Below are 20,718 nucleotides of genomic sequence, written 5' to 3'. Positions count from 1 at the left end.
TCCTTCAATTCTAGTTAATTTTTTTGTTTTTCTTTTTGATTTTTAGTTCAATCATACCTATAGTTGGCTAATCTCTTAGCTAGAGCTAAGAGATGAATCTTGTAGTTCTTTTTAATGTTTAATTTACTTTAATTCAAGTTGTTTGGTTTTCATATTGAACAATTCATTGATATTGGTTTGAATGAAGAAGTTTTTTCAGTTTACTTTGATCCACTGTTGACTCCGAACACTTTGGATGCCTGTGAAGATTATGAATACTCTTACATGTTTTGTAATTGCTTAGTTTGTAAAATCTATTGATCTATCAATGACTACGGGCATGATAGATGATTTGAATTCCCTACGATCAATACATTGATGCTTTATGAGGAAACCAATTCAATGAAAGTTCAAATCTATTTTGAAATCTACGAATGATGATTTAACTGTTCCATTATCCAAATGGATAGGATAAGACTTCGATTCTAGTTGTGTGATCTGATTGAATCAAATAAATTAACATTAAGGAAGCTATAAGTGAATCCTTGGCACTCTAGTGTTTCATCTTTGATAGTTTCTTTCACAATTATTCGTTAATATATATTTTTACCGTTAGTTTAAATTCTAGTTCTAATTCTAAAGTATTTTAGAAATTGCACAAAAGCAAGTCGTTGTGGGTATGACTTCGGTCTCACTGAGTTATTACTACATTACAACCCTACACTTGGGTTGTCATAACAAGTTTTTGGCACTGTTGTTAGGGATTTCGGTTGTGATTTTTTAAAATATATTAGTATTAAAATTGGGTTAGGATTAGGTATAACTTTTTTTGTGTTTCTAAATTAGGTTTTTCTAAATCATTAGATACTAACCTTGTTTTTTTGTTTTATAAAACCTAATATAAAATCATTGATTTGGTAACATCCTTACGATATCTACTTGTTTTCCTTATTACTGTAGGATTTTTCTGTAGAATTTTTTATTAGGTTTTCATCATGTTCATGCAATAATAGACACATGAATACTCTACTCAACTTCTAAGAGATGAGAGATTAGTTAAAGGGTTGTCAGATCATTATGTAAGGAAACGCCCTATGTCTTTTAAATTAATTGAATCTTTGATCGAGAACTGACCGGAATATGATGGTCCACCGATTAAGAAATCATTACGCGATTATATGAAGGAGAACAATTCTCATCCATCGGTTAAAAAGACAATGCATAATTAATAAATGGGTAATAACGCTTACCAACAACCATCAAATACTCACACATATGACCTGTATTATTTCAATTGGTGAAAACATCAGAGTTTAAATTGGAGAGGTGAACCAACTATGGACTTTAATAACTATTCCCTTGGATCTCCTACTTATGAGATTTCATCATAAACAACCCAAGAGGAGTCACTTTAGAAATTCATAAATGCTCAAGAATAACTCAACCAACACATCATGTAAATGTTCACAAATATTATAACATCATTAGAGTTACTTGAATCCTCCATTTAAGAAATTCAATCACACCCCATTGATGAGGAAGAGGCTTGCTTAGCCCAGCCTCCACCCAATCTAGAAACATAATTCAAGAAGAGTAATCTCACATCGCTTGTTGAGTATACTAAATTTAAGAATGAGTTAGAGTATGCTCAAGAGTTTACAGTCTAGTTTTTCCAAGAGTCTATCCCAATTAAGGCCCCAATTAATGATCGAGAGGCACAGTGAATTTTCAAATATAGTAATGTTGATTCGCTCCACCTACATGACACGCTTGATTTTAATGTGCAGAATGAATCCCTCTCAATTGAGTTTCCCAACTCCATAGAAGTTTGCTTGGCACACTCAAAGGATTCTAATAATAATATGATTAGAAAAAATAGTGGTTGCCTTGCAAGACGATACTTCGGTAGTTGATACTGACTAGAGAAAATTCTGTGCTGAAGTGCCTCCTTCCACCAATTAATAATGTTTACCATTAAAGGTAGAGGAGCAGGAATTTGAACCAAAGTCTGAAGCTTCAAAATTTGTAGAGACTACATTGCCTAATGATAATTTTTCTGAATTTCACCTAATTGTAGTCCCTGATTCACTATGGTGTACTAACATTAAAAAAAATTCTGCCACAAGTGAATATTATCTACTTTGGAAACCTCAAAATATTAATCAAAGATTTTTTCATTGAGGTTCATAAATTTCTCTAGATGATCATGCTCCATGACATCCAAGCCTATTGCAAAAATAACTTCTGGATGATCTCATTGAGAAACTTGCTAAGAAATTTATCGAGATACTGACTAGAGGAGGAAAATATTTATCAAGAATGAGTAGTTTTCCCTTGCTTTCCTTGTTTAGGATTAGGAATTTATTACTTTCTTGGGATTATTTTCATTTATATTAGTTTAGTTTAATTATTAATACATCTTTTGATAGAAAGTTCGCACTTGCTTATCTATTTGTTACCATTTAGGTACTTTTCATCTACTTTTTATTTTCGTTGCTGTCAATTTTTCTTTTATTGCATATGTTTATACATTGAGGATAATGTAGAATTTAGGTTGGGGGCAGGGTTTCCTTCAAAAATTCTTTGAATTTGCGTTGAATTTATTAAAATTTTGAGCTATAAAATTTTTCAAAATTTTTAAAATTTTCCATTAATTTAAGTAGTTTTGAAAATAATTCAATGATTAAAATTATAAAATACTTAATTTTAATGATTTTTTACTCTTATATTATAGTTATTTAATAGATTTTAAAAATTAAGTTTGAAGTTTTTAATCTTTGAATTGGAGTTTTAAATATTGATTTATTTATAGAATTCACATGTAACATCTAGGTTACACGTTAAAGTTTAAGTTTGATATTAAATTGTTAACTTGATGATTATTGAGAATGATAGGAACTAAACTTGGGAAATTTTTCCATCATGTTCAACGAAAAGAATTAAAAGAAAAAAAAAAGAAAAAGAAAAGAAGAAGGTAATACCTAGCTAAAATATAGTTGTTGTCGAAAAGGGTTACCTATTGATATATCTATGAAAGAGATAAAGAGAATGAACATAAAAGAAGAAAAAGTGAAAATAGTGTGAAAGTCATCGATGAAAAAATTAAAAGCTAAAAGAATGAAGTATTGAACTATAAGGCAAGTTTTGGTTATCTTGAATATCTTTATATTATCAACATTTTCGTCAAAGTAGAAAGCTGAAACCTTTAGTTGTGTTAAGTTTAGATTTCACAATGCACATGAAACTCAATGTTTAGAAATTGACTAATTATAAATGATTGTTTTGAATTTGATTAGGATATTTACAAAGTGCTAGAGTTTAGGAGAAAACAGTACTCAACATTAATGTATATTAGATTTCTATAATTTGGATTGTTTTTAGAACGGCTTGAGCTTATGGAAATTATTCATTTATTTTTGGAATATCTTTCTCATGTTTTACTCTGGACTAGCAAAATGTTGGTTAGGTGGTGTTTTGAGACTTAAATATTGCATATTTAACACTTTAATTACATTAGTTTTTCTAACATTTAAATGTTAATTTGATTTAATTATATATGTTTTCATCATGCGATGTAATTTGGAAGCATATGATGAATAAGTGCTTAAAAGGATGGATTTAGAACTCAAAAAAAGATAATGAAGGATTGGATCTATAGAGGTTAAGATTGAAGAATTCAAGAGTCCATAATCCAAAGAAACCAAGTGAGGAAGGAAGAAAATTAAGGAGTCAAAATGTAAAAAATCGGAAATGTATAAATCGACCATTCGATGACATCGAGACACTTTCGATCCCATTGAAGTGAGTGTCGATGTCTTCGAAGCCACTTCGATCCCATCACAAAAATCATGAAAATTTTGATTTTGTTGCTAGATATATTTGTCCATTCTTCGATGCCATCAAAGACATGTTTGATGTCATTGAAGCCGAGTTCGATCCCATCGATGGAGGTTTGATGACATCAAAAAAATATGCAATTTTGAAAGTTCATTGCTGGACAGTTTCCTGATTTCACCTGGATACTTCGATGGGAGCTTGATGCCATCAAAACTGTGATGGCTATGTAAAATCAAGCCGGTTTTAAAGTAGGTGCAAATCAAGCCTACATAAAGGGATGTTTTAAGAGTTTCTAAACACAAATTAAGGTAAAAGAAGCAAAGCAAGGAGTTGTAGTGCTTCGAGGAGTCCTTCTCCAATCCTTCAGTTCTAGTTAGTTTTTATATATATTTTTTAGTTTTAATTCAATCATATGTATGGTTGGCTACTTGCAGTTTTTCTTAATGTTTAGTTTACTTTGATTCAAGTTATTTGGTTTTCATGTTGAACAATTAATAGATATTGATTTGAATAAAGAAGTATATTTAGTTTACTTTGACACTTTAGATGCTTATAAAGACTATAAATACTCTTACATGTTTTGTAATTGTTTGGTCTGTAAAATCCATTTATCTATCAGTGACTTCGGGCATGATAGATACTCTGAATTCCCTGCGATCAATACATTGATGCTTTATGAGGGAGCCAATTTAATGAAAGTTCAAATATGTTTTGAAGTATATGAATGATGATTTAACTGATTCATTATGTAATTGGATAGGATAGGACTTCGATTTCAGTTGTGTGATCTGATTGAATCAAGTAATTTAATATTAAGAGAGCTATAAGTGGATCCTTGGTACTCTATTGTTTTATCTCTGATAGCTTCTTTCACAACCACTCTTTAATCCATATTTTTGTAGTTAATTTAGATTCTAGTTATAATTCTAAAATATTATAGAAATTACACAAAAGCAAGTCTATGAGGGTATGACATTAGTCTCATCGAGTTATTACTATATCGCAACCCTGCACTTGGGGTTGTCATAACAACCATTAAAAGTCAAACTTCAATGCCATTAAAGAGAACTTTGATGCCATCAAAGTGTCGAGACCAGGTTTTAAAATATGCATGGCTGTTCATTTTCAAATCCACATTTGGGGATTTTTGTGCTATGGTTCTTCATAGCCATTATCAAAACAAGGATTCTTGGGTTCCTCTTGTTTCGATTCTCCTTTTGCATTAACTCCTTGCTCTCCCCAACTCCAAGTGTGTCCCACATTGGTTAGTAAGTTGATTGTCTTCCCTTCCTTCCCAGGTAGTCTTGATTTCACCTCTTTGTACACTCATTCTCATCAAACCAGAGGTTGAATCATTTATAAATCCTCCTTACTATCACACCTAGATTCATCGCATCACATTTGCCTCATTTACTTCTGTGTTGTATCTATGGTTTGTCATTTGTAGGTTGGTTGGTTCTTGATTGTCCTTGTAAATCTCGAAAATCAACATTATGCCCAAAGATAACAAGAGAAAGGCCCCGACAATTGCCAAATCCCTTTGGCCCACTCAAGTCAAGAAGTTGGCACCCTAGAGGGCAAATCGTGCTACATGCTAATCACCTTCTCCATAACCCTCTTTGGTCACTCCAACTTTGGTGCCAAAAACCCCCTTGACTGACTCCCCATTGGCCAAATACATGGGTCGAAAAATCATATTTGAAAGAACTGTTGATATTCAATGTATTCAACCTTATGGCATAGATGGTATGTTAAGGGTCATAAGATGGGAGAATGTCATGCCCCAAACCTGGAAATCGGATTCACAGGGATCCCAATCGCCAAATCCAGTGCCGACAGCCTCCGTAGTACCCCATTCCCAACTCCTAGCGTCCAGACGCCAAATTCCGATCCTAGGATCCTACAAGGAGGGTTTTTTCTTAAAAACGAACAATTAACTCGTAATAAGCATAATCACAAGATTGCCCAATTCACAAAGGCAACATCATCATCACATATCCACTAATATAATCATTGAGTACAATGCTAAAAGGAAATACATAAATCGAAAATCAAGCTCCAGAAGATCACTGCACGCTCCAAGCTCAACACTGCAGCAACTTAACATCACCTGCACGCATCTATCATGCATAAGCTTATAGAAAGCTTAGAGGGTGGTGTAAGTGTGTGCACAAGGTAAGTGCCAAGTATTTATTACAATGCCATCATCATACAAACCGAAAATACTGGTAATCCGTAAATCATATAATATCAGAATATGGAGAAATACTGACAAGAGCAGGAATTATCAGAGTAAACAGAAATACTAACAAGATCATAAATCATACAATAACAAAGTAAGCGGAAATACTGAATAGTCCACGAGTCAAACAATATCAATGTACACAATACAGGTCAGTTATATAAATGAGGAGTCAAATATCAGATGCCGATGATACAACGCAATCTACAATCCTGATGAGTTCACGTATAGCGTCAGCCGTACCTAGACCATATAAATGCAGAAACACAATAATCCAAAATACCAAAAGCTGCGGATGTAATGCAATATGCGGTGCAAATGGAATGACCATACTGAAGTGTGAAGTCAGGATGATAGTACGTAGTATCGCAGGCTACGAGGTCCACCACAAGGGACTTCTATCCAAACCAGTCCCATACCTAAATTTGGATAGTCAGACTTAATGTGGTAAACTCCTGATCTCAGGTTAGTCACGCGCCCCAATCGAAATACTCGCCATTGCGAAGGCACACGTAACAAATAGTTGCACACCATCAACCCGAGTGAATAGTGAATGAATGAATGCATGAATGAGTATACAACTCCTGCTCACTAAATCCACATATCAATACAGTTCATCTTTGAGATCATCACCGGGGCTATTACACTCCAAACCAGATTGCCGCTCCATCGCGCACAATAAGGTGAGTGGAAAAGACCTCACTATCCTCCTGCCAATATCGGGCCCAGCTCGTCGATAGCGTACCCATTCCTCGAGCTGGTCAAACTCAGCCTAGCATTGCCCCCTCCTCTAGGGCAGGTAAGGCCGCACCCCCTTCCAACCGACCACGACACAGTGGGAGACGCGGCTTAACGGTATATGGCCCTCATGCGCTCATGCATCCACTCGGTCTAGACGTTGGAGCAACCTCTGGAACCAAAAGGGTTTAGGGACTTTCACCCAGGGATATCTATAGCACCCCATGTAGAACAGATTTTCGATGTCCCATCTGGCCATCCATGAAATATCTGTGGAGGCTACAACCCTGATGCCGCTAGGGCATACGGTGGTCATGTCGTATAAATGCGAGATGTATGAGTCACACAGTCCAATCATGCATCAATCCTGCGCATACCGTGCGCTCAGGTGAGACAATCTCTGCCTATCAAGGAGTCATAACAACTTGCCCAATGACATATGCAATGGTCAATCACATCTCATAACAAACATGCAGATGATGCATATGGGCATGTATCATGATGCTATGCTGTCACATACTCATAATCAATATTAATGATTGACATCGACAATCAACCTCGACAATGTGGACATTTAACCAACATTGCCCCCAAGGAATGGCCCACATAGAGTCTAACGTATAGTGGACCCATGACCTCACACAAGGGACAAATATACAACACCATGGGCCTCACTCAAGAGCTTAATACATATCACGATGGGCCTTTCACATGGGCCTAACATACATCACAATGGCTCCATAGCTTAGCCCTCAAACACACCACAATGGGCTTCGTACAATCATAATGGGCCACGTCACATGGGGCTAATACGCATCACATGGCTACATATACATCATAATGGGCCTAACCCAAGGGTCCCAAATATATCGCTATGGGCCTTAACCCACGGGCAGAATATACATCACAATCGAAATCCACAATCGGCCACAATAATCATCCTCGATCGATAATCGGTCAATCGGCCATGACAATCGGAATTGGTAGTCGATAACCAGAATCGGAAAATCAGTCACGTCAATCAGAATCGATCAATAATCAGCCTCATTTATTGGTCGAACATGGCCTATGGGAAGGTCACAATATGGACATTCAACCATCATCGCCCATCAAAGTGGACATTTAACCGACATTACTCCCAAGTAGTGGCCCATGTAGAGTCAAACATAAGGTGGGCCTAAATATCCAACAGGTGGCCTCAAATAGTCATCACAGGTGGGCCTTACACATGTAGCGTGTGGGCTTACGCATCATGGTGGGTCGATACATTGGGCCGCACCATTAGCCTAATATGCACATCACGGTGAGTCGTACCATTGGGCCGCATCAATGGGTGTCAATCCAACAAGTGGGCCACATCAATAAGCCGCACTAATGGGCCTTATACACATCAAGTCGGGCCTCGATAACTGGGCTAGAAACATGCCATAATGGGACACGACATATGGGTAGGAAATATGTTGCAATGGGCCTCGATCCATGGGCTGAAAATACATCTCTGTGGGCCTTACCAAATGGACCATAAACACATCCTAATGGGCCTCAACCATGGGCCTCTAACATATCATAACGGGTCTTGCATCAATGAGCCACACTAATGGGGCTCATGCACATCAAGTGGGTTACATCAATGGGCCACACAAATGCACAATAGGTAGGCCCTGCACATGCAGTAGATGGGCCCCACCAAATGGTTAGCGTGGATATAGAATGCATACATCTAGTGGGTCACACATCCCACGGACGGTGTAAATAAAACATACATCGAGGCTGGTCCTATATGACCTGGACGGTTAGGGCGGAACATATGAGGTGGGCTCTGCTCACAGGTTCCAAATACATTACAATGAGCCTTACCAAATGGGCTTAAATACATCTCAATGGGCCTCAACCCATGAGCCCTGATATATATCATAATGGGGCACCTGCCCTGGATGGCGTGGATAAAAATACATCATGGTGCATCCCATCTAAATAGTTGGACAACATGGATATAAAAACATATATATATTATGTGGAATCCATGTGTACAACAGATGTATTAGGGTGGGCGTCACACAGATGAACTGCATGCAATGAAATTCATATGTCACATGGGTTCCACATCCCACGGCCAGAGATTAGGCGGTGAGGATAGATAAATACATCATACTGGCCCACACTGCATATGGACGGAATGCTTAATCAACACATATAATAACATATAATAAGGAGGGTCCCACCGTCCAGTAGCTGCTGGACGATGTGAATATAAGGTGCATGCATCAAGGTGGGCACCTCGAATGGACCACAAAATACATCAAAGTGGGCCCGACAAATGGGCCACAAAATACATCAAAGTGGGCTTTCTCACATGGTTATACGTACATCAAATGGGCCACACCAATGGCCCCCATGTATATCAAATGGGCCACACCCAAATAAAAGTGGTGATAATGATTTCCACCATTTAAGTTCCCAAGGCCCACCATAACATATGTTTCCCATCCAACATGTTCATAAATTGACATAATGATAGATGAAGTGGAACAAATATCAGCTTAATAGGAAACTCTCATGGCCCTTAGAAATTATGAATGGTGGACGTCGTTGTCCACTACCTTAAATGGTGGGGTCCACTTGAACTTTAGATCTGACTTATTTTTAGTCTCAAGCCTGTTAAGACAAGCTTGCCAAATGGTTGGACGGTTTGGATGCAACACATGCATCAAGGGCGGGGTCCACATGAGCTATGGATCTGACTCATTATTTAGCTCACGCCATGAAATGAGCTTTCAAAATGGATGGACAGCTTAGATGCGACGCATGCACTATGGTGGGTCCCATGAAGGCCCACCATCATGTATATATTATATAATATAATATAAAATCTATATATATGATATATGTAATATATACAATATATATATATACACACACACACACATACTCACATCAGCCCCACACGTCGGGTGGTCCCACCGTCCAGGTGTGGATGGTGCGTGGATAAACACATACATGATTGATGGGTCCACTAGTCGTCCAGCTGCTGCTGGATGGCATTAGTAGAATACTTACATCTACATGAGTTCCACCAGACGGTAGGAATAAAACACGCACATCACTGTGGGTCCCATGTGGGGCCCACCATAATGCTTATTTGCCATCCAACCTGTTGATAAGGTCGTACGGACCTGGAATGAAGGGAAAAACACACTCAAAACTTCTGTGAACTCAAAAAAAATAGGTTCAATGGCAGCCATACAAAACCATTGTTTCCTATGATGTGGGCCATCTGTGCCTTAGATGGGGCCGATATTTGGAGGCAGACCCACTACCATAAGGGCCTATAGAATGGACGGTGTGGATTCTCAAAACACATCACGATAGGGCTCACTTCTGGGGTCCCAAGGTCGGCCAGGGACCGTCCCAGCGCCTGCTGCGCTGTCAGCGGCAGCAGGTGCTGCCTACCTATCTTTATTTTTTTTAAAAAAAATCATGGTTTTTCCATAGTTTTTCACATATGGGGCCCGCATCAAATAGATCCACACCACCCATTGTATTCCATGGCCCGAGACGGACCAAACAAGTCTAATATTCACTATATTTTTGGTGCATCAAAACAACAGGGTGTATTTCGGTGGTAGACAACTGTTTGCTATGTTAGGGCTCGTCTGAGAGTCAGATTAACCTCATTTTTTTGGTTTAACGCTTAAAATAATCTGGGGAATAGAATGCACGGCTTGGATTAAATTAATGCATCCAGGTGGGGCCTGCATGAATAGCCTACCCCATTAAATATTATTTTATTATTTCCTTTTTGTTAGCTTGTTAGTACATACACCAGTCAGTCAGTGCACACACTCCATGTTAGCCTTCCCTATCACGTCAGAGACGCTGGACGGCATGGATGAACATGGACATCATGGTGGGTCCCACATGTAGGAACCATGGAGATGGCTAGTGAGTCACACGTGGACATGGCCCACTTGATTTGGACCAACTTGATATTTGTGTTTTCCCATCTCCCTAAGGTAGGGCCCAAATGGTTTGAATGGTTTGATAAGATATACATCAAGTGGGGTACATCCGGGTTGGCCACACCGCCACATCGTCACACACAATAAAAGTGAAAGAGAGAGATGGAAAGAGAGAGAGAGAAGAGTAGAGACACCAACTTTAGATCTTGGACTTCTTTCTTCCGCCAACGCGATCTAAAGCTCTAAAGGACGAACTTCAGCGGTTGAGATTGTTTTTGGAGGGTGGGGATGAGAGATAGGAAAGTGGGCCACACCAAGTTTTCTCTCATGGAGGTGAACGTTGGCTCTCATGGGTTGCTTAGAATAGAGTGAAGTGAGAGAGAGAGGGGTGATGTAAGGGAGTGATGGGAGAGAGAGGTGGTGAGGTGATGGGAATTAATGAGTTTGACTTATGGGGAAAAGGGAAGGGGTGGTTGTTTGTAACGAGTTAAGGCTAGGGGTAGGGTAGGGTGACATCATAGTAATTATTTTTTTCTAGGGAAGTAAAACAACAGGGATAGGTGGGTCCCACGATCAAGCGATCAACGGCCTAGATAATGCATGGGCCGGATCTCATAATTTGAGCATCGCATTGATGCACAAGACGCGTCGTCGGAACCGTGGTGACGGCGCGGTCGCAATGACATAGGTCTCGTTTTGAGTTAACTCGGGTTTACAAGATGTGACTCAAGAGCGTGCGCCAATGCTATCTATGGGTCGTGGGTCGTCGGAATTCTACTGAGAGGACCGCGGAAGTTTATGGAATGGTACGAGGTAGGATATGGGTCTTACAGAGAATGTCTTGAAATTTGGAGGCATGACCTAAAAGAAGTAAACCTATAGGTTTCTACCCAACTCTCCGACCTCCATCCTTTAAAGTTGATGTTAGTGGCCGTCTCATCAAGATCACACCGGCACGCATTTCCACTCGGATTGGTGGTCTCTTATCTAGGGAGCCATAACTTGATTACAACATCGCCTCTCCATAAATACAGGTCATTATGACTAATTTTTTATGCAATTGGATGGATTAGCAATGGATCAAAGGAAATTCCATCAAATCATCCACTATATCTAGTCAGTTTCACATCCTTCATTCCATTTTCTCTACGAATGTCTATCCAAGGGGAAATAATTGAGTGGATCTTACCCCATTCATGGTAGACATTATCTACAATGTAGGGATGGGAGTACGTTTGTGTCTCCGGACCACCATACTGCATCAGCTGGTGTACCTATTAAGAGCGAGTCAGTTGACACATCTTTTCTTTGGACACTGCATTTATCTTCTGGCTTAGGAGGCTAGATTCTCACCAACTTTTGAATATAGCGGTTTCTCCATCCAAGATCACAAGTGACAATATTAAGAAAATGCACCTCTTGGCTCTAATAACGGTAAATACCGAAGCGGACACTGGTGTACCCACAACAAGAGGACATGAGCAAATGAGCACTGGAGCTACACTAACTTAGGAGCCCTCATCGCAGGCCACTCTCAATGCTGCCCCATCCAGGCACTCTACTCAGCAGTAGGATCACATTGAGGAGCTACTTACGAGACAAGCGAAGATTAGGGCGGAGCAGGCTTGACATAGGGAGTGTTTGACTCACATGGAGCAGATGGTGCACACCTTACAGTGGACTACCCATGAGATCTCGGGTGTGTTGACTTGTCACGGTGATGATGTCTTTGGTTCAGGACACGGACCCTCTAGTTAGGGGGAGTAGTGTTATAGGGGTTTAACAGAGTCGTTTGATTGGTATCTTGGTCATGTACCTCTTTTTGGTTAATCGAAGATGAACCGTTTTTATATTACATGTACATTTTTTCGATATTATTGTATGTATGATTATTTTGATTATTCTATACATCACTTATATGCTTGCTACCCTTGAGTATTTAATTGATAATTGTCTCTCTCCTTTTTCTACTTTATGGTTTCACGTATTTTCAAGCTTAAACTGATCTCACATGTTAATATATGAATCATTTACCAATCACTGACAAAAAGGGAGAGAAACATACTTCCACCATGTGTTATGTTGTATCTTTTTTGTAACCCTTGTGGTATAGAGATTTGGGGGGAGCAATGAAGAGTGCATACGAAGTACATGTTGTAAAGGTCTTGAGTTTGTAAATTTGTAAATTTTATGAAAAGTCATGTAAAATTACAAGTTGTTGGGTTGTATAGGTTTTATTATGTAATTGACAAAGGGGGAGATTGAAAGTGCCATAGTTTGTCAATTAGCATGTGTTGTGAGTCATAGAGTCCGGAGAGCCCCAAGGAAGATTCAAGACTGAAGACTCGAAGATCGAAGGCGACCAAAGCACTGAAATGGTAAAGTACCAAGACCTCTTCAAAAACCTATACCCACACTATAAAACTTGACATTCCATCTAGTCGAACTCCATAGAAAAATCTATTCAATATGTGCTAGTAAGGAGTCATGGGAAGAAGACTGTTTAAAAAGAAAATCACAAAAACAATCTACTTTCAATCCCATTGACCACCCATTGAAGTGTCTTCAATGACATCGAAGATAGTTCGATTGAATTGAATAGGCAGACAAAAATGTCCAGCAACCTTTAGTTATAAATATGGATTTTTTCGATGGCATCGAAATTGAAGGCCGTTCGATGACATTGAGAAATTGGCTCAAAATGTCCAGCAAATTCAAATTTAAAATCTGAAATTTCTCAACGGCATCGAAGGATCTCATCGATGGCATTCCTTTGGAGATGCTAATGTTTGGGTAAATGGAAGACGGAGCTTAGCGAATGTGTAAATGGAAGATGGAGTGTGCACAAGAAGCGATAGTGGAGCTATGATGCAAGGCGAAATTAGAGATGAGAAAAATGAGATATGAAGAATAAAGATTGAAGGCATGGTGGAAATTGTTATTGATATTTTAAATCTGTAGACAACATGGTTTGTCAATGCTATTGATAGACCACTCGATGCCATTGGAAAAATCTGAAAAAATACATGTTACTTACTCGAACATTTTGATAATGTTACTCGATGTCATCAAAAGTGTTTGATGCAATAGACAGATCGTCGATCCCATCGAACGTCCCATTGAGCACATGCGCAAAATTGCATAAGTCCAGGATTTGTTTCCTATTGTGATTGTGATACTATATGATACTATGTATCGGGTGTAATCGCGATTTGAGAAGTAGTAGAAGAGTTCTAGGGCTTTCTAATTCGTTCCTAAGGGTTTCAAGAGCGTAGCTTAGGCTAGTGAAGTGGATTCGAGGCTGATTTGAATCGGTAATACTATCTCTTATAATTTTTTATTTTATAGTGCATCACTCGTCGCTTTGTGTCGTGGTTTTTTTCCTGAAAGGGATTTTTCATGTAAAATTTGGATTGTTTATGTTTGGACTTGGTTATGTGATTGGTAGTACCTTGCTTGCTTCGTCTTTGTGTGCTTCCGCAGTTCCCCAACATAAGTCACCTTTTCAACATGTGTGCTTGGTGGATTTGAGCAAATATTAGTTTTAGGGTAAGTGGGAGATTGTTGGAATTGTGCACTGGAAAAGCAATGTGCGGCTTAATTAACTAGCTGTGTGGATCTGAGATGATTGGTCTTAGTCATTGCCCTTTATAATCATGTGTCTTTTAGACAGATGTCATTTACCTTCAACCATATATGGTTTTATCTTAAACTAATGATCACTTGAGTTAAGTGATAATTAAATCCCATGGTCCTTTGAGACTTAAGATTGATCAGAGAGAATTGTGTTCCATAGATCTCAATACATTGATGTTTGATAACTAACATAAACGCTTAAAATACAATCGTCGACACTATTTTTTGAGATGTACAATCATCTTATTTAAAGGGATAGACTCAAGTCAGGATGGAACGTCTTTACCATTAAGAGCCGACTTCGCATCGATCATGCCTTTAACCTTACTCTATGTGGGGGTGTGAATTCGCCATGAATACACGATCCTAATGTGTACCTCTTAGACACTTACATTATAAGAATTGAAGTTCAAGTCAATAGTCCATGGGCCATTTGTTAGGACTATAATTATTTGATCATGGACTTGATAGTGCATGAAAGGTGAATTGATCCTTAGACTTGATGATGTATGAGGGTGGTGATCTTGACTGACGGCTTTGGCTCACTTTACGAGGTCATTGCATGGTCACTAAAGGTGGGTGATGTTAGATATGTCCATCAAGTTCTATTGATTATTACATTGGCAAACATACTATCCACTAGGTTTACCGTGAGACTCACTTTGTGGCTAGATTTATTAAATCATGGCACCGTTAAGTTTTTTGTTGCCATAAGACATTGCACCTAAAGGTTTTAATAGACTTTATGGACGATTTTAATTGTAAAATTTTTGTTTTAACTATTATGAATATTTTTTTTATTGGATTTGATGATGACATGATTGCTTAAATCTAATGGTCCACTACTTGATCAACATGAGCTCTTGATTAATGATGAATGGCTATAATAGTGGAGGGATTGGTACACAAATGCATGTGTGAATGAGGTGGTTTAACATACTTTCTTCATAATGGGATATATAAAAGTTCATATGAAGGCGGAGTGCCATACTGGTATATGCCTCTGAAATTCTAACTCATCCTCATATAAGATCCTACTGCACAGAGGAGCTTTGTAGGTAGAGAAGCCCTAGATGCTTCAACAATAGTAATAGAGAGAGAGAGAGAGAGAGAGAGAGAGAGAGTTCTTCACCCATTATTCTCCTCCTCCTTTTCACACGTGTGGGTCTATTTTAGTAGACAGTGTGTGTGTTGATCTCGGTTCTTGAAAGAGATACAACATCGCGTTTCTTCACCTCCTACAGTTGTAATAGATTAGGGAGTGTCTCATTCAATCAGAACGATATCAACAATAGATCTTCAGTGAAGAGTCGTCTATGCATGAACGATTTTAAATCATCCTCGTAGTTAATCATGTTGAGAAATATGATATTATTGTATTCGGGTTCTTCCTAACGTTAGACTCATTGAAAAAACATAAAAACTGTGTATCCATTGTATCTATGTCCAATTGACTCAACAAGTATGATCCAAATAATGGTTCTTACTTGATGACCGGAGTGAATGTTACACACATAACATAACATGGTGAACTCCATAGAGCTGGGTTACAATTTCATTCCCCTTATAAGCTCCAATTTTGGGGGTGGACAATGGGTTGGGTTAACCCTAGCCCAGTCCCAAAGTCAGAGTTGGTGCTAATTTGGTTGAGAAGGCATTAGCTTTGCCCTAGTCCTTATAACCAACCCCCTAAAAGAAACGAGTGACATGATCAAAGTTTCAAAATAATTTGGCCAGTGACTCCAACACCAGCCAGCCAGCTGGTGTCAAAGTTCCATGGGCCCACCATTACGTATGTTGGTTTTTTTTTTTTAATTATTTTTAAAATCAAGTTGTCCATGCATTTTTCTAGCAAATTTGAGCACATGAGACCAAAAATGAAGCATATTCAAAGCTCATCAAGTGTACCAAACCACAAAAGATATGCCAGGGATTGAACAACTTACTAGGAAAACTTCTTAGTGGCTTCAAAATTTTTGGATCAAGTTTATATTTGTGTTTTTCTTTATCTAGGACTTGTGCAATCTTATAAACAAGTTAGATGACAAATAAACATCACCGTGGGCTCTTAGAAGATTTCAACCGTTGGCATCATTCTCCCCACTGTTTTGTGTGGTGTGGTCGACCTTAGCTTTGGATGTGCCTCGTTTTTGTGCTCATGCAGTAAAATGAGTTGTAAAAATTGATGGAAAACACATACACGTGGGACCACGGAGCTTTGACACCAGCCAAACCACGTCCATTTATCTTGACCAATGGGCCGGTTTGGGCCATTCATCACTGGCCTTGTCCAAGCCCGACCCGGACATCAGGCATAGATTTACAGATGCCAAGCCTTGCCATCATCAGCATGCAGTGCAAATAACCTCGAGGGCGACAGACCATTTTCAGAGATTTCATTTTCCAAATCCCATCCCTCTCTCTCTGAATCCATGGATTTCCCACCTCCGTCTTCTTCCCGTAAACCCAAGTTCAAACCCGACGTGTACTCGACCGTGGTCATCCACCACTCATCTTCCTCCTCCTCAGAGACGGACCAAAACCCATCCAACGCCGACGAACCAGACATCTACGCCACCACAATCTTCAAACCCTCCAAAGAAGACTTTGAAGAAGAAGACTCTTCCTCTCTCCCTCCTCTCCTCCAACGCCTCCCCAAAGACTTCGGTACGACTCCTGACGATGACGATGACGATGACGACCCAGGATTCTCATCCGGCACCTTCATCGTCCGTCGCAACCGCTCGTCCATCCCCCGCCGCTCGTCCAATCCCCCCTTCTTGGATCGTAACCGTTCGATCCCTTGCATCCCTGTTGATGAAGACCCGTACTCGACTTTTGTTGTGAAATCAACGGTTCGGTCGAGAGGATTGAGCGATGGACGTGGCAGCTTGAGGGAGTCGGGGTTGGGGAGTACTATGATTCGGCGGACTGGTGGTGGGTTCTACCCTTCCTTCCGAGGGGAAGGGAGGAAGGAGGAGAGTTGGCCAACACATCAGCAGCAGCCGTCGAGGAAGATTTCGGTAGGTTCGATTCCAGAGAGTGTCACGAGGGAAGACCCGTCGACGAAGTATGAGCTGCTTAATGAGCTAGGTGAGTGGAATTCGGACTGAATCTTGTGAAAAGATTTTTCTTTTGTTCCCATTTTCTGGAGTGTGGTTGCTGCATTTCTTTGATTAGGGTTCTTACGCCACCAGTGCCCATGTGAAAGAGGGAAAGGATGTCTTCTTGTGTAGAGATGCACAGTTTTGAGAATAATTCTGATCCTAGTTCTCATTCTCAATCAAACGATGTATAGGGATTAGAGTTGGAGATAACCACTAGCTAATAATTCTCTTAACTTACAGCTAATAACCTCTAATTACGGAAGGATAAAGAAAACTTTAAATGACTAAGGGGTCGTTTGTCTGGTGGTAAATGGTTTAAGTTGTAAATGATTTACAACTTGTCTGTTTGGCTTTAAGTTGTAAATGATTTACTAGTAAATCATTTACAGTGTTTGGATAGCCTGTTAATGGTTTATATGCTATAATTGTGTATTCACACCTGAGATAGTTTAGGTAAGTAATTCATTAAAAGACATTCAAATAACATATAAGAGTGGATTTTAAAGCGTATCATTGGGTTAAGCCCATCTCACTAAAGCTTAGGGTTGATCCTCACATAAAACCAAGCAGTAGGTGAGCCATAGAAGTGGGCCCAGGAATTCAAATGCTCTTTTATAAGGCCGGTAGCAAGATCTGCTGTCGTTGGGGAGAGATAGAGAGAGAGAGAGAGAGAGAGAGAGAGAGCCGTTGGAGTTTTTAGATGCAATGGAGAGAGGGAGGTTCTTATCGGAGGGCTTCTTGCTGGTAAATCATTTGCTAGCAAATGAAATCCCAGCTTTTTGCTAGCAAATGAAAAAGGGGGGAAAAGGTGATAAATCATTTACAAATAGAAAATGATTTACAAGCATTTTAGGGCATCTAAATACAGGTTGTAAATGATTTACTAGTAAATTATTTACAACCTGCCTCATTTACCTCCATCTAAACGACCTCTAAATGAGTTGGTTATGTGCATATCACATGAGTCGTGTACGTAACAATACCCCCTCCTAAATAGTCATGTGACTCATGCCCTCATGGTTGGAAGGAAGTGAATCTGTTGTGCAGATCGAACCAAGGCTCCCATGTGGCTTCTTCTTTCAGCATCCCTTGCCATTGGATAAGCAATTCAGTAGCCACACGATTACGGCGTTTGATGATCCGATGGTCTAAAATAATGGCTGGTTCTAGTTGAAGATTTCCTTCTTTAGTTAGTGGAGGTAATTCCACTTGAGATTGAATTAGAGCACCCAACTTCTTCTTGAATCAAGAAACATGGAAAATAGAGTGGATTTTGGAAGGTGGTAATTCCAACTTACATGAAACTAGGCTGATGTGCCGCACTACCTTGAAAGGTCCGAAGAACTTGGGTGCGAGTTTCATATTAGCACAAACAGCTACAGTTGTTTATCTATAATGCTGTAAAAATAGGTAGACCCAATCACCAACCTTGAACTCACCTTGTGTATAGTAGTACAACGTTTCTTTGTTTGCTACTTCATATGGGCTTTGGTGATAGCAAGGTGTTCCTTGAGGTGGCGGAGGATCATGTAATGATCGAATAACTCAACTTCCAATTGTTTGACCATAGTTCCCCTCTCTGAATAGCTGGCAGTAACTGGCGGAGGGCGTTCATACATAGCTTGAAAGGGGGTCATACAAATAGACTTGTGGAAGGTGGTGTTGTACTGCCACTTGGCCCATGAAAACCATTTAATCCAATATTTGGGTTGTGTCCCCACCAAGAGATAAGTCTCAGGGCATCGGTTAACTACCTTAGCCCAACCATCGTATTGAAGGTGATACGCACTGCTCATACAAAGTTTAGTGCCCTATAAGCGGAAGAGTTCCTGCCAAATTTGACTAAGAAAGATCTTATCCTAATCACTGACGATCAATGTAGGAATTTCTTGAATATGAATGTGAGCAATAGAAGCAGCCGTATATGGATGCAAAAGTGCAATAAAATGCACATACTTGGACAGCCTATCCACTTGCTGTTTTACCTTGAGAGTTTGATTGTCCTTTGATGAAGTCCATGGAAATATCGGACATATCAATTTGGGAATGGGAAGAGGTTGTAACGGACTCGGTGGTGAAAGGGTTTCCACCTTTCTATGTTGACAAACATTGCATTGTTTTACATATTTACCTACTCAATACTTCATATGAGGCCAATAAAAAGCACGAACTAGCCTTTTATAAGTCCATGTAACCCCGGAATGGCCTACCTTTGGAGCTGAATGAAACTCAAATTAGAGCTTGTCAACCCAACTTGTTTCTTGAGGAACCATGATCCTACCCTTGAATTTGAGAACTCCGTCCTCGAGATGATAGTGTCCCTTGTTTTTGGTCTTGTTGGTCCTGCAAGATGCCATGAAGGGTTCCATTGATGCTTTACGACCATCTATGGTCCAAATATGGCAGCAAGAAGACAAGATTTCTGGTATGAGCTTACTTCAGTTTGTAGTAGGTTCGACCTCCCTTTGTGCATATTTGGAGACTTTAATGTTACTAGGTCTTTAAGAAATCTAGTGGAGGAGGAATCACTTGAAGCATGAGGGATTTCTTCGATTGGGTTAGCTTGCAGTAGTTGATTGATTTGCCGATGATCGATAAGAAATTTATGTGGATGAATGGTAATATTGTCGAATCATGTCTAGATTATATCATTTTTTGGTATCGGCTGACTGGGAGGAGAAATTTCCATTGGCTTTTTTGAGACCAAGAACAACCTCTGATCACTACCCTATTATGTTGGACGGTGTGGTGGAGAGTTGGGGCTGAAATCTTTTAGGTATTTGGTTGCGTGGCTAGAAGTGGAGGCCTTTTCAAATCAAATCAAGGAGTGGTGAAGGTCCTTTGAAGTGGAGGGCTACGCTAGTTTTAGATTGAGTTAGAAGTTAAAGCTTTTGAAAGGCAAGATCTTGATATGGAAAAGGGAGGTGTTGGAAGTCGAGAAAACGAGTTAGGGGACATTTTGACGAAGATTCAGTCCCCGGACTTAAAGGCGGAAGATCTAGAGCTTTTGGAGGATGAAAAAAAAATCCTTATTATGAACTTATTGCAAGACTATTCAAATCAACTAAAGGTGGAAGGGATTAAATGGAGGCAAAGATCGAAGGCAACTTGGCTTAAGGAGGGGGACATACGAAAATTTTCCATAGCATTGCTAGTGCATGGGCAAGAAGCAACAAGATTGGATGTGCAATGTTGGATGGTAGAAGCGTTGAAGAGAATG

At 39.4% G+C, this 20,718-nt stretch overlaps 1 protein-coding gene across 3 annotated transcripts in view; it reads left to right on the top strand.

Annotated features, from left to right (window-relative positions):
- Positions 1-16,712: 16,712 nt before the first annotated feature.
- LOC131229794 (serine/threonine-protein kinase 1) overlaps positions 16,713-20,718 on the top strand; it is a 126,020-nt gene continuing 122,014 nt past the window's right edge. Inside the window, exon 1 of one of the 3 annotated variants that reach the window (XM_058225813.1) lies at positions 16,713-17,484. In XM_058225813.1, the coding sequence (XP_058081796.1) occupies positions 16,824-17,484 (661 nt within the window). In that variant the 5' untranslated portion in view covers positions 16,713-16,823. The remainder of the gene's footprint in view (positions 17,485-20,718) is intronic. The other 2 variants (XM_058225812.1, XM_058225814.1) reach the window with 2 other exon arrangements.

This window comes from Magnolia sinica, chromosome 16 (assembly GCF_029962835.1).
Source record: "Magnolia sinica isolate HGM2019 chromosome 16, MsV1, whole genome shotgun sequence".
Classification (NCBI taxonomy): domain Eukaryota; kingdom Viridiplantae; phylum Streptophyta; class Magnoliopsida; order Magnoliales; family Magnoliaceae; genus Magnolia; species Magnolia sinica.
Note: the sequence above shows the minus strand (reverse complement) of the source record. Positions and strands in the feature narration are given on the sequence as shown.